General features: G+C 43.0%; 1 protein-coding gene across 1 annotated transcript in view; it reads left to right on the top strand.

The window, feature by feature from the left end:
- Nucleotides 1-5,933: 5,933 nt before the first annotated feature.
- Nucleotides 5,934-14,051, top strand: part of Galphas (G protein alpha s subunit) — a 201,858-nt gene continuing 193,740 nt past the window's right edge. Inside the window, exons 1-2 of the mRNA XM_071591038.1 lie at nt 5,934-6,641; nt 6,764-6,836. Of these exons, the coding sequence (XP_071447139.1) occupies nt 6,503-6,641; nt 6,764-6,836 (212 nt within the window). The 5' untranslated portion in view covers nt 5,934-6,502. The remainder of the gene's footprint in view (nt 6,642-6,763; nt 6,837-14,051) is intronic.

Here is a 14,051-nt window from a genome sequence, read left to right as displayed (position 1 = left end):
GCTGAAACTATTGAACCAAATATATCTGTGATTTTTGTCTGATTGTCCATAAGTAATGTCATTTAATTGCCTGTACAGTGAAGCCATAAGTAAAATTGAGCCTTCAGTGCCATATATTGGTGGCACTGATTGCTGTAGAAACCACCCCCTTTTGGCATCTTGAAAAAACTACCGATATTTCAAGATTACCCATATTCCGGCGGGCCCTTGAAACATCTTGATGTGACCCATTCCCTTCAGTCTTGAGTAAACCTAGGTATCTTCTTAAAAATAACTGACTCTTATTTAAAGGACTATTTCAGTTGACATGGACATGGTTTGTAATAAAGGTATCAGGAAAAATTGATTTATTTGAGATATTGCTGCAATGCCTCAATATTCTTCATAGTACATCCGTTGAGTGCTTAGGACCCCATGGTGCTGTCTTTTAAGGGAGGATTTCACTTTTGGGAATAGGAAATGGTCTGCTGGTGCCATGGTCCGGACTGTAAGGGGTTTGGGGAATGGTCGCGATGCCACTACAGAAGGTCTTTGCACTGCTCTTGCTTGTCTGTCAACACCTTCAAGGGATTCAGTTCAGCACAGATCTTTCACATCACCAAGTTTTCAGTGATAATGGTGTGCACTGTCACGTTCTTATCAATGCCGAAATGACTTGCAATCAGATTGTGACGGTCTAAACTTATCAATACCAAAACGATATGCAATCAGATTGTGATGGCCCTGTAAATTCAGCACTCCAGCACATGTCAGGGAAAACATTTTACCGATACTTAAGATCTGAACCTTGCATTGTAAGATCTAACGAATGAATCCAATAAAATTGCGAGTTTACTCACCTAGAATTTACAAAGGCTTTGAATTTTAGTTTTTAACTGTCTCTCTTTAGAGCAATGTGGTAAAAACTTCAAATTTTCAATTGTGAACCCAGAATTTACATAAACATAAATCCACTTTGGGAAAGGAATTGATAAAATGCACGTCATTTTCATTTGTTGACCATTGGGTCATTTTCAGGTGAAATTACAATTAATTTGACCCATGTATGTATGCCATTCATGGGGTGTTGAGCAATGAGAGGAATGTGATTGGTGGGAAAAGAGAACTGCGTAATGGCGATGGAAGGATGAGCGACTCCAACCCCCTTGAAAGGTTTGTGTGCTGTGTGGATTCCACTGTTTCCTGCGGATTGTCCTTAGATTCCTCCCCACTTTTTGTCATTCAGGGCTTGGGCATAATTATTAGCGGGTTCGTGTTGGCAGGCAGCTGGTTGCCATAGTTCCAAGTGAGGGATAGCAAATGGTGGGTAATGAGAGGGAAGAACTTGCTCATTAACTAGGGTTGTGTTGTCCATGAATTGTAATACAATTTTGAGATTCTCGGGTGCATCCAGTTTTCCACCTTCCTCTTTGGCATGGAGGGTGATTGCCATGATTATTACTTATCAGGTGATTCTCCAGCAGATGGTGAGGCTTCTTCCAACCTTGCCCATGTACTGTGCTGTCACCACTTTAATGATGAAGGGAGGAAGGATAGATAGATATGTTTAAGGAAATGTATTTTCACCTGGAGATGACTCTGAGAGCCAGCCGTAACTTCAGTCATAATAACACAATTTTAATAGAAATCACCTGTTTTGTTTCTAATCCATTTCCAGTATGGAAAGTTTCCCCAAAATTAAACATGCAACTGTATGATTGGGGAAAGAAAACCACAGCTTCTTAGAGATGACAAGTGATTTCAATCTTACGTTTTTCTGTTACTGGTTTAATAATTTAGGTTTTTATGTTAATATATTATATTTTGCCTCATTAAATTTTTTTATTTAAAAGTTGTCATGGGTGTATTCTTATCAAATTTTAAAGTGACCATCAAAGATGTAAGTGTGAAGGGCATTAAACATTTTTCCAGCAGGAGCAATTAAAAAAATTACCTTAGAATAACTCCACCACCGTTGACATGTCTTAGTTAAGGATATTATTTTGTTATAATATTGATGGAAATCTCTTTCAAAAGGTTGAATGATGGTGAAAACTCATTGACAATCAAGTAGAATTTCAAGGAAATTCCAAATGAATCATGGGTTGCCAGGTAAGAAATTGTGCGTTTGCATTTTGGTCCCAATTAAAATAGAAATAAGCTCTCCCCAATCGATAGCTAGAAAGACTTGGTTGAATGAAGTTCAATTTTCTCAGAATTGGAGTCTGTTTATAAATTATGCAGTATTGCCTCTGGTCAGGGCAACAAGTTTGGTCTCTGCATCAACTTGAGGTAACTTGCATTCTAGTGCCTCGGCACCATCTGTCCATCCTACGTGGGCACACTGTGAGAATAAGAAAAGAAAGCATAATGCACTATTGTGGTGGAACACCGCACAATGCTATCCTGCCTGTGGTGAGGATGACAACTCAATGATGAAATAATTGCAGTAAACATTTTATCTGAATCTGGGACATTTTATCTCAAACTTTTAATTGCAATGACTTTTTAATTTAAATCTCTGGGACGTCTTAGCTTTAAAAATCAATGATTTTTACTTGTTTCATGATAATTCAGTGATGCCATTAATTTGTGAAACAAAAATAGGTTTTGAAGATATATTTTCCACACGGATCTCAATTTGACATGCTTTTCACAGGTTCCCTCAAAAATGTAAATCTTAGGTTTTACTGTATTTGTAATGTTTTGCTCTGATTTGTGAGTAATGATATTAACCAGGTTTTGATGTGCCTCTCTCTGAGTGCATACGAGTGCCATGAACATGTAGATGTTGTTCAGATATTGTAAGTGAAATACTTATCAATGAAACTTAGTGATATTTATCTTTGGAAATTTAAGACAACATTATTTATCAAGAATTTTGATCGAACTTCCATGTAAGCCATGTAATGGCTGTTATTTCTTCTAAAGATTCAGAGAGTGACATTTAGAAAAGACTAGTGAAAACTTTGATATGGAGCATGGTTTTGTGCAGCATGGAAACTAGATTGCTGGAATAAGGTGTGGTTTGGAGGCTTTTGAGATATGGGTGTGAAGAATGATGGGAAAAGGTAAAATGGACAGAAAGGAAAAGAAGGAAATACTCTGTGCTGTGAGAGAGGAGAGATGGTTATTGGAGAAACCCAAGGAAGGCTGATCATTTAAATTGGGATTGGAATGTTGAAAACTATGATAGATGTGAGAACATTAGGCGAACAAGGCTGAGGGAGGTGTATTGAATTTAATGAAGGAATGAATGTAGGAAGTTTATTGTAGAAAGGGTGTCAGATTGTCTTGTTAGGCAAGGCTCAGAAATATAGGCTTTTTCAGTCTGTGCCCATCCAAAACTACCTTAAATGGTTAACTACCAAACATTAATAATACCAATATCTATCATTTTTCTAAACCGCAGTGAAATACAACCCAATGAATTTTATTATAATTATGAAGAACCGATCTGGTATTTTGGTTGGCTCATGAAAAGAAATATAAAATATTTTGGTAGAATATATTTGAATATAATGAGTTTATGGAATGTAATTGTAGTTCATAAAAAATTTTACATTTTTCAATAATGAATCTAATACTTGAGCCACAATGTCAATTGGTACAATATTAAGGCATTATAAGACCATTGAAATTTGCCTGATAAAAATTATTCCATATTCCTCCATTAAGATTCACATTCCTTCAAATTTATTTCTAAACGACTACAGGTTAGAACTTGTAGAAACATGCTTAAGAGTCCATTATGTGAATGCAAAAAAGATTTCTAGATAAGTTTAATCAGTATGCAATTCCAAATTATATAGAATTGATCAGTGCTAATTCTATGCCAAATGCTTTCCTTTAGAGTGAGATTGACAGTTTGCAAAAAAAATGTATTGAGGAACATTTTTGCAAGGTGAAGGGATGTTCATGGGAAGGATTTATATAAGGAGGGTGGTAAAGAAGCGAATGGCAAACAAGAGGAGTTGGAGGGCTCATATTGATGACTTAGGAAAGGGAGAGAGAGTGGCCAGCGGAGGACAGCCGATGGCAACTTAAGACCACGTGGATTGGGAAGAATATTTGAGCCTGACGATTGCCACTTCCTAAATATGTATCACTCAAATGCATTTTTGTGCTTGGAAAGGATAGAGAGACATCCGAGTCATGCTTGGCAGAATAACTAGGCTAACCTAACAGGCATATACCACTCCCTGAAATAATGTTGCAAGTCCGTATTCCTATGTTGCGGTTGGGATTTGGGGGACAACAGAAATCCCCATTTCTAGAGCACTACTCATTGACCTCTTTTAGTTCCTCTTGCAATGAAGAAATATGCTTCTATCATGCCCATTTTACGTTTAAAAAGGTGTCATTGGCCATAGGCGTCCATTACATTTCACTACTGCATTAAAAGTAATTTCCTTGAATTAAGTTACAACCAGATGATGTCCCCATGAGCAAGCAAATAATAAAAGTTCATCTATGCAATGATATTAATCCTTGTGTCCCTTTAATTCTATAATTATATCGTCAAGTGTTGTTGGGCCTCCAATCCAGGACAACAAAGTGAACTTGTCGTTATATATTTATACCGGCAACCCTAAATACGTGTCGAATTATGCCCGTGGAAATACAAAGATGCACATAAAATTAGTTAATTAATATTTTAATTATTCCCTCTTTTCATATGTTTTCAACATATGGTTACAATGAAAGGACGAATAAGGCTCATTACTACAGAATACCATTATTTCAGATAATAAATAGCAATGACTTGTGGAAGTAATTTACATTTGGTTAATCTTAATACTGTCGTACCTAAAATAGCCCCTCAGTAGTATGAATCCATTATTCTATTACGAAGAATTCCCATAATGTAGTTCCCTTTCATTACTCCTATACAGACATTGGAGGATGAGAGTAACCTTTAATTGGTATGATCCAACTCAACTTCATCACAAAAAATATACGTACTTACACAGTGATGGAAATAGAATATTTTCAGCAAGTCCATCGCTTTATTCTACATTAACGCATCTACTAGAAGTTAATCGGGTCATCTCTTAGCATTTACATTTCTGTTCTTCTTCTAATGATGATGTTTGAGCATGCAATCAACAGAACTTACTGTGGCAACCACCGTAGAACCAAACGTTTAATCAGATATAAGACAGTATATTATGAAGTCATATAAGAATTCAACCAGCTTAACTTTTGATACTAATGTTAGTTCGTAATACGGACACGATATTAACATTACCGTGACACCATATCACCTTCTTAGTACGAACTAATATACTTATGTCAACGATAACATCCCCACAATAGCAAGCCAAGATTTTTTCAAGAGAAGAAGACAATTATACCATTTAATATCAAGACAACTTGGGAGGAAGAAAACAATACGAAGTACAATCGGGATAAGAAATATAAATACATACACGCCCTTCAACAATAAAAGTTTCCACGTAAACCAAGTGTTGTCACCAATATTGTATTACTTATTTGCAATATGAAGGGCAAATGAAGCATTAAACGCTCTAGATGGTGGAATATATCGTACAAAATATTTCTTAAAATATATATTAAACCCTAAGGAAAGCTTGGTAATACATACGTTAAGCATTATATCGTTCACTTAATTTTTCTACACCTGATTACCGCTTATAGCATCTAGGAACCTCTAAAGTTTTCTAATTTCATTTGTTTTGTAGTTTCATATTTACTCACGGCAAGTTATTAAACAATTTCTTACAACAAATGCTTTTTTACAGTGCGCAATATAATATCTGCAAGTACTTAGAATAGTAGAATATTGGAATTCATTAACTCCTCTCTCAGCCGTAAGGAAGAATAATTACGATATAGTTCCAAGTAGTAGTTGAATATTATGCATAAGTAATCAGTTAGAATCTTAGCGATAATTATATCATTGCTGTTAAAAAGGTGGTATAAATTCGTAAATCTAGATGAATTAATCTATAATCATAGGATAACGCCAGTAAATTATTTTTTAGAAGTACTCGCAACGTTTTTTTCCTCAGAACGACGTAAAGCACTTAAAATGTCAAGGAACTTAATTATAATGAATACGCTGTAAGTTTTGCTTCGCTCGCTTTCAATAAGACTATTTCAGTTATCTCGTATTTAAAGATCGTACAAGAGGAGATAATTCAAGGTTTTCCTAGATTATTTGTAATTATTAATCGTTTTCGATTTTGCCACTTCGGAGAACCAATTTCGCACTTCCCACAATGCATCATAATCCCACCGTTTCAGAGGACGACAGTCAAGTGGTAGTCCTTCCCCGTATTGGACGTTACATGTGTAACCTCATCTAAACCCTCGTAGTTGGTGCTGATCCGATGGAAAAGAGTGTGGGAAAACGGCATAAAATGTGTGGTTAACAGTGTTGTGCTGTGTCAGTGCTATTATTTGTAACAAAATAGGGAATCTCGTCGGAAGCGAGAGGCAGCGCGACTCACATCGGTGCTGCCTTGCCACCATATTTCTTGATAGCTGGCCTGATGTCATGGGTTGTTTTGGAAGTGCGAGCTCAAAAGCAGACCAAGAAGAAAATAAAAGGCGAAAGGAAGCGAACAAAAAGATAAATCAACAGATTCAAAAGGATAAACAAGTATATAGAGCTACTCATAGACTCTTGCTTCTTGGTAAATATCGAACACATCTACGGCGGTAATCGTGTAGTCATGTCAGCCATATTGAGCTGGCGAAGATTGTGATGGTTTGTATGAATATTTCTGTTCTTATTTATGTTTCTATCTCTTCCAAGGTGCTGGAGAATCAGGGAAAAGCACGATTGTGAAGCAGATGAGGATATTACACGTTAATGGATTCAGCGAAGAGTAAGTGACTTGTTCTTCCACCTACTCCTTAAGTACTTGCAAACCGGTAGAATATCAGTGTGTAATTCTAAAATTGCCCTAATGTCCTGCTGCGTGTGTGACATGTGTAATTCATGTTGGTGAAGGTGCGTAGCCCGTAAACATAACTTTCTTGCTTGCAAGATATATGAACCCGTGTCTGGAAAGGATTTGTGAACAAACTCATTTGTTTTCTTCACAGTTCATCGGTTTTGCCTTTTAAATTTTAAAGCACCACAACTTTGGGTTTTCTTGAGCGTAGTTTGAAATAAAAGTTAAAGATAAATCAACATGTCTGTCATTAGACTGTGTCAGACCAGTTCTCTTTATTTCAGAATATTCATTTTGAGTGGTTTGATTTATTCGTTGTGGGTGGTTAAAAATAAATTATTCTCTACCCCCCTTGCTGAGTAGGTTACAGCATGCCTTCAATACTTTATTTTGCCTTGCGGAGGGGAAACAGTTCCGAAATTTTCGTTCCTCCTAGTATTCGAAACTAATGTCGTGGTCTTCGTGACGATCTCGTTCCTGTGGCCGGAAGGCCCAGTCTCCCGAACCTCCCTCTCCCCGCCGACCACGCCCCCGTGCCCTTCGCCGCCAAAAGCCTTCCCCGGTCCTTCACCCATTTCCCTCTTTTATTCCTCCTTCCGAGTTCTTGTTCTTCAGGCTCCCGGCCCTGGCCTTGTTCATTCACTAAAGATCCACTTCACACCCTCCTTCCCCGCCTCGCTCCTTTTATTTTCATCTCCTCTCCAATTCTCTCCGTATCGTCACGCGTCCCCCGAACCCGTCGCCCATCCTATTTATCCACTTTTGGGTGCATTTTATTTCCGAGGCTCCTGCAAACCATCTCTCTTGTCGCTTTTTCCCTTCCTCTCATGTACAAACCTCCCCCTCTGCTCCCACCCCTTGCCGCCACCTTTTCCTTCCTCCCCCGCACTTCTTTTCCACCCCGTGTGGCCTCATCTCCCCACTGCGCTCTTTCTCCGTGTCTCCCCCCGCGCCCTTACCTAGTCCTATTTCCTCATTCCCCTCTTCTCGCGCCCAGTCCTGCCTTCTCTCTTCCTCACTCACTCTTCCCTCCCCCCGGCCCTCATCACCCTCCCTCTCCGCACAGGTGGCCAGCCTGTCGGCAGTTTGCGGGGTGGGGTAGTATCGATCGCAGCGGTGAAGGTTGGACATTTTCCCGAATGTAATTGTATGTTCCATTCCTCCCCCCTCCCTCCTTCTCGATCCCACCTCTCCTCTTTCAATCGAAATAATAAAAGCCATCGTCTTTTTTCCTCTTCGATGGGCACCTTCCTTCCGTCGATTTTCGTGTGTATTTGTGTACATCACACACCCACCCGCCCTTCCTCGCGCCTCTACACCCCCTCTACACGAGTGTCCCTGACTTCCCCCAACCCTTTCTCCGCCCTCCCACCTTTCCTTCGCCCTCCAGCCCTCTCACGGTCCCGCAAACTCACTCTTCTCCTTCCCGGGCACATGCCTCGCGGGGGAGGGCGAGGCTGGGGGGGGGGGGGCGACGTACCGGTTGCCCAGGACGTGCATTGCCTCTTCCAAGAGCCTTGACCTTCCCCCATTCCCCCACACACCCTCTTTTCTGCCCCCCCCCCCTCGCCGTTGATGTTCCTCCTCGCGAGGTTGAGGTGTCGGGGGGGGGGGGGGTGTTCGTGGGGCATCTCGTTCCTATCTCTCTCCTTCCCAGAAAGCTGCCTCTTCCACCCCCGCGTCTCCCCTATTCCCTCTATAGCCTCTGTTGCCGTGACAGCTTAATAAAATCACCGAGAGGATATCCCCGCGATTTTCTCCATCGTAGCGCCCTAGTCGTCCGTGCTCTTAACGATTGGCTGCCAAAAGGATGCCGCGCCACTCGTCCACTCTCGTGCGAGATGGTCCCCCGACCTGGCGGCGATGGCCGCTCCCCCCTCCGCGCTCTCATTGCCTCCCCCCACCCGCTCTTACCCGAAAACCCATCCTCCCCCGCCTCCACACAAATCGGGGTCACTTCTCTCCCTGCTCTCGTCTCAACACCTCGCAAGACCACCACCACTTCAACTTCCTTCCCTTCCGCTTCGTCTCCACCGTCCCGGACGCCAACTGGGGGATGCCGGCTCAGAGAAAAGAGCTGGTCTTCCTGGCCTTCCCCCATCCGTGGCATATCATCTCTATCCTCAAGCTATCGAAACGGATATTTAGGGGTTGAAGACTGTGATTTGGATTGATGAAAAGGGTACCGCGGTGTGTATGGGGGGATATGTCATTCGTGGGCGCTTTTAAAACTTTACTCAATGTGGCTTAGCCGGAGTTTCAAAGTTCCTGTTTCAATCCGTCACGTCTCCGTCGGGATCGGAATACCCCCGAAAATCCCGGGTTGCGAACCCCGCGGTATCGTAAGCCAACGTGGATCCCAGACTTGTTCGTGCTCCGATTTGGTGAGGCTCGTCAAAATTGTCACTTTCCCTGGTGATTAGGTGCCTTCTCATCGCCTTGGCGATTCTCATGGACACGGCAATGATGTTGCTTGGGATTTGTGAGTTGTGAGCTGCCAGTTCCATACCCGTTGGGAATATTAGGATTGATCCGCCAGGGTATCTTGCGCTTCGCTCTGCCCAATTCGTGATTCGTTTCATAGGCAGTGGTTTACTCGAAGACGAAGCGAATTTCGTACCCGCCAGACTATTCCTCCGATTGTGATACGGCTTGCGTGCGTCGCCAACCGAAAATTTTCGTCATGTTTTGCTAAAAAAAATTAAAAATTATTTTACAATACCATCCCGTCTCCTTCCTTTTCCGTCAACGCGTCTTTAGACTAAGTGCTGAGCTACTGACGACCCGAAAAGGCGCGCACAACCCGGGAGGTGGGTCGACGTAATGCGTGAGAGCTCATCGGGTGTATTAAAACCTCAACGTGGCGTGAGGAATTTACTCTTCCAATGTGCAGGGGGCCGTTCTTTTTCTTCCATGTGCCACCTGTGGTTTCCCACGAAGCAATGCAGTTTCAGTTGACGCCATACATCGTATTTCTCAGATATAGCCGGAATAGTTGCAGAGCATAACCTGAATTTGAACTGTGGTCTCTCCGGCAGGTAGCCGAATCTTGTTTCCTTCTTACTCTCGTTTGTTTACTACGTGAAAGAGATGTCACGTTTGATCATTTCCGAGTATCGTTTGAATTCTAGAATTTACTGCATCCCTTTCCCTTCGTCGTGTCCTGCACTGGGGATCGAAGTCCCGGGAAAGTCCGGCTGCGAAGTCCAAGGCGTCGTCGCCCTCAGCTGAGAAGCAGCGAGCAGGTTATAGGTGAAACCAATACAACTCCAATGAAGGCGACAAGCCATTTCTCGAGACATCGTAGTCTCTTCGAACGGATCGTCCTTGTAGACACTTCGGATAATGCGGGATGGATTAACCACGGTCTTACATATTCCTCATCAGCTCCGCCTTCGAAGTCATTTTTCCCCCGTCAATACCGTTCATCGCTGCAGGGTTTTAGCTTTTGGATCAACCGTAGCTTTTGGTTGCTAGGCTATTAATATATTTTCATGTTCTATCCGCAATTTATTGAATGCTCACTGAGTCCGTTCCTTGTGCATGCTGCTTACATTCGGACTCTTGGCTCGATATCCGGCCGCGGGAGAAAGCGTCAGATTTAATTAATCTCTTAGTTTCGGATGCAGTGAGGTAGGCCTCCCCCATTAGCATGCGACCAAGCTCCAAGGTACGCCAGGCTCTTGAAATCGCCTTATATCGCAAACGCGCACGTGTGTGTGTGTACGTGACACATGCATACATAGACACATGCGTGTTTACCATACAAATACATAGTATATTTCCACGTACACAAAAGATGTATTTTGTATGGATTAAACTTAATTGGTAAACTGGATTGAAGTAAATGGTAAACTGGACGCAATGCATACGACGAGTACCGCGCGGGGCAGGACGAATGCGGAATAGAGGCGGCGGTGACGCGCGGCGAATCCGGACAGCGATTAACTGTTAGATTGAAACCGTGTCGACCGAACCCGCGGATGCGCTGGTTCGGCCGCCTCCCTCGGACGGGACTCGCAGCAAATAAAAAAACGAGCCTCGGTCGAGAAGATGAGGCGGCGGACGCAAGGGTTCGATCCCCAACCTCCCCCTCTCTCCCTTCCCCGTCTTGGACCCCTTGTGTCGGCTCATATGACCTTGGAGCTCCCCCTCCCACCCTTGCCCGCCCCCCTTCCCCGCCCCCCTTCCCCACACGGTGACTGACTGGGGGCCTCGGTCCTTACGGCGGCGTGCGATGCGAGTCGGGCACCGAAGCCCGGACCCTCCCGGTCGGAAGAGATTCGCCCTCCCTCAACCCCCAGTGCCTGCACCCCCTTCGTTCCATCCCTCCCCCCTCCTTCTCCTCCTTCCACCCCCGTTCTTCCTTCCCCCTGAGCCCAACGTGTGGTCGATTGCGCCGGTTGCTCTCCCCCGACGGTGGAAGAAGCATATTTTCTCTAAAAATAATTCATGGAGCCGCAACTCGTCCCCTCGGAGTCGGTCCGTAAAAGAAAGGCCTGGGCCTTTCTCTCCCTCTTGATTGGTTCCCCCGGGGTAATTATACCGGAGATCCTGGCGAGTGATATTTGGATTTCGATCGCTTTATTTCTTTCTCTCTACTCCCCCAGCACTCAAGCGCGAGCGGATTGGCAGGTGATGGTTAGTTCTATCTCCCCCCCCCCGTCTCCCTTTCTTCGTCGCTTCTCCTCCTGCCCTTGCCGCTGCTAGGGGTACTGAAATGAAGCGCCGAAAGCCGAAGAAATTGCCATGAAATGACACGGGTGCCATAACAGGTACTTTATTTATTTATGGGAAATGTCTAAACGGAGGATAATCACGGAAGTGCAATGTTATAAATTGAGTCTCTTTACATATAGTACAATTAGAACCACTGGTTACAGGAAAAATAGCGAAGTATATACTGTATGTCTCAAATGTCATGAGGCTTGGTTTTCTTTCATTAACATTATTTTGAAAAAAGCAGTCATTTGAACACGAGTACAAGGAAGAGATTAATTTTGCTCCGGATCGGCGAATTGCGGACCGTTGTATGAATTTTAAAATGTATTCGCGGACTTTGATTTTTGTAGAGAAATGAGATCGCATTAAAAAAACAGGCCTCGCGGCAATCCCATTTTTCTCACAATCTTTGCAGACAGCGTCCCGAGGTCCCTGCGTCACTGCCCGGGATTTGAATTTAGTGTAAGGATGTAGGGGGCGGGGGGGGTGTTGAATGGGGTAAGTGTTCTGGGTCGACCGCGGTTTAGGTCAGGCTGCTGTGTTGCCGGCGACGGAAGCCTCGTGTTCGATGCATGCGTTGATTGTGTTTTATTTCAGATTAGTTTGTATATTTTTCGGTGCGATATGACTTTTGCTCATGAGCTAGACGCGGGTAAAATATTGCAGTTTTATTTTGAGCTAAGTTAAAGCATTAAAATACCTTTATTAAAAAAATAATTAATTTTCTCGCAAGTTGCGCCGAAAGCGTTGAAGAAGTGTAAACAGCGTGGAACGAAGCTAGTATTGCAGCTGCCAACAGCTCGGCCTTCTTCTATCCTGAACTTGGATTACTTGATAACTAGTTTAGCTTAGAAGATGGATCTGTGCTAGTCAAGCGACACTCGAAATAAGCCTTCTTTGTGCAGTACAAACATTGTAGACAAACCATGCAATTTCTGTAAGATTTTCTCTAGCTACCTTCCCAGGCACTAATGATTTAAGTTGAGTACTAGAAAATCTAATAATGCCTTCGATGCTGACAACTTTCCTCTTCTACAACATAGAACACTGTTGTAGTCGAATGGGGAGTATGTGTTGCGGAATAGTCGTTTGATGTGACTCAAGCTGATGACATTTGTCCTGTCATGTGAGAAGTGTAGCGGTGCTTAGTCCCATGGGTTCTCAATTGTGTCCAAAAAAAACTGCACGTTTTAAAATTGGCCGTCACCGGCAGGCTACCGATAGAAACATCAAATATGTTTCCTTTCTCGAGTGTCACCTGAAAAAATCGGGTATATTAATCATTCTTTTAAAAAATTTATTTTTTCAGTTGTGTTTTTTTTCAAATTTTGTTTCTCTGAAGTAAATGGGTATAACATTATTTCATTAACCCTACTTTAAGTTAACGGAAGAGGTCTACGCTATGAATAAACGCTGGAGAAAACACAACTGGGAGTGTTTAATTTTGGATGGAAATGTTTTATAGCTGTCTGTAAATAAGGTGATTCTCCAGAAATAGCTGTGAATTACAAAAAATACCGTATTAGTTCGGGAACTGTTTATCTCTTAGCATACAGAATTCGTTAAAACAATACACAAAAGAAGTTGATGTTTTTCGCTCTCCTCTTTTTCAAAGTATTTTTTAAATTCCACAAATAACTGAACAAAAATAAAATTATTTAATCAAACAAACAAGTGGCGTAGGCGGGGAAAAAGTGAACTAGTTGGTAGAAATCGGAAGTGGAAGACATGGGGAGGGAGGCGATGTCGAGGGAGGCGGTGAGATTGGGGAGAGAGTGGGGGAGAAAGCCAAAGAAAGGTACGTGCGTGCTGCTGAAATATGGTCTATTATAATGCGGGCTGCCCAAGGATGTTTGGTAGCGTGTTAGCTGGTGTTGAGCAGGAATGTGCTGTGGTTAGTCCCTGGGTGCATCGCAAGCCACATTCACCGCCTGATAGCTGTGGAACGTGACGTTTTCCAAATGTTGCCAAAACAACCAGGCAATTGTCCAGGGTTGGCAGTGGTATTGCAGATTGACATCTCTCCAGGCGTGTTGTGCGTGAGATTTTCAGGCAGCTTATCTCTATGTCTTCGCGTGCTCGCCGGGCGGGGACTGCGAAAACGTAACTCCGCCCAGGGGTTCGTCGCTCGTCGTCATTCTCGCGTTCGAATTGCTCGCTGGAGGTCCTCTGACCCGGCCAGGGGCGACGAGCTCGCCAACTCTCCCTGAATAAGACGCTTATCTTGATATCGCACAGATTTCCTGTTTCTGGGTCTGTTTCTCCTCCCGCCTACACTCGGGACGATCGGCGAGACGAAGAGTGTTGTTATTAGATTGAGAATATGTTCAGTAGCTGCTACTTGTGAGTTTCGGGTCGTATTTGAAGGGCTCCGTGTAAAATGGTGGTTAGGCGTTATGTAATGCGTAATATTTTTAAAATTGG

The sequence above is a fragment of the Hetaerina americana genome, unplaced genomic scaffold (assembly GCF_022747635.1).
Source record: "Hetaerina americana unplaced genomic scaffold, ioHetAmer1.1.p SCAF_40, whole genome shotgun sequence".
Lineage (NCBI taxonomy): Eukaryota > Metazoa > Arthropoda > Insecta > Odonata > Calopterygidae > Hetaerina > Hetaerina americana.
Note: the sequence above shows the minus strand (reverse complement) of the source record. Positions and strands in the feature narration are given on the sequence as shown.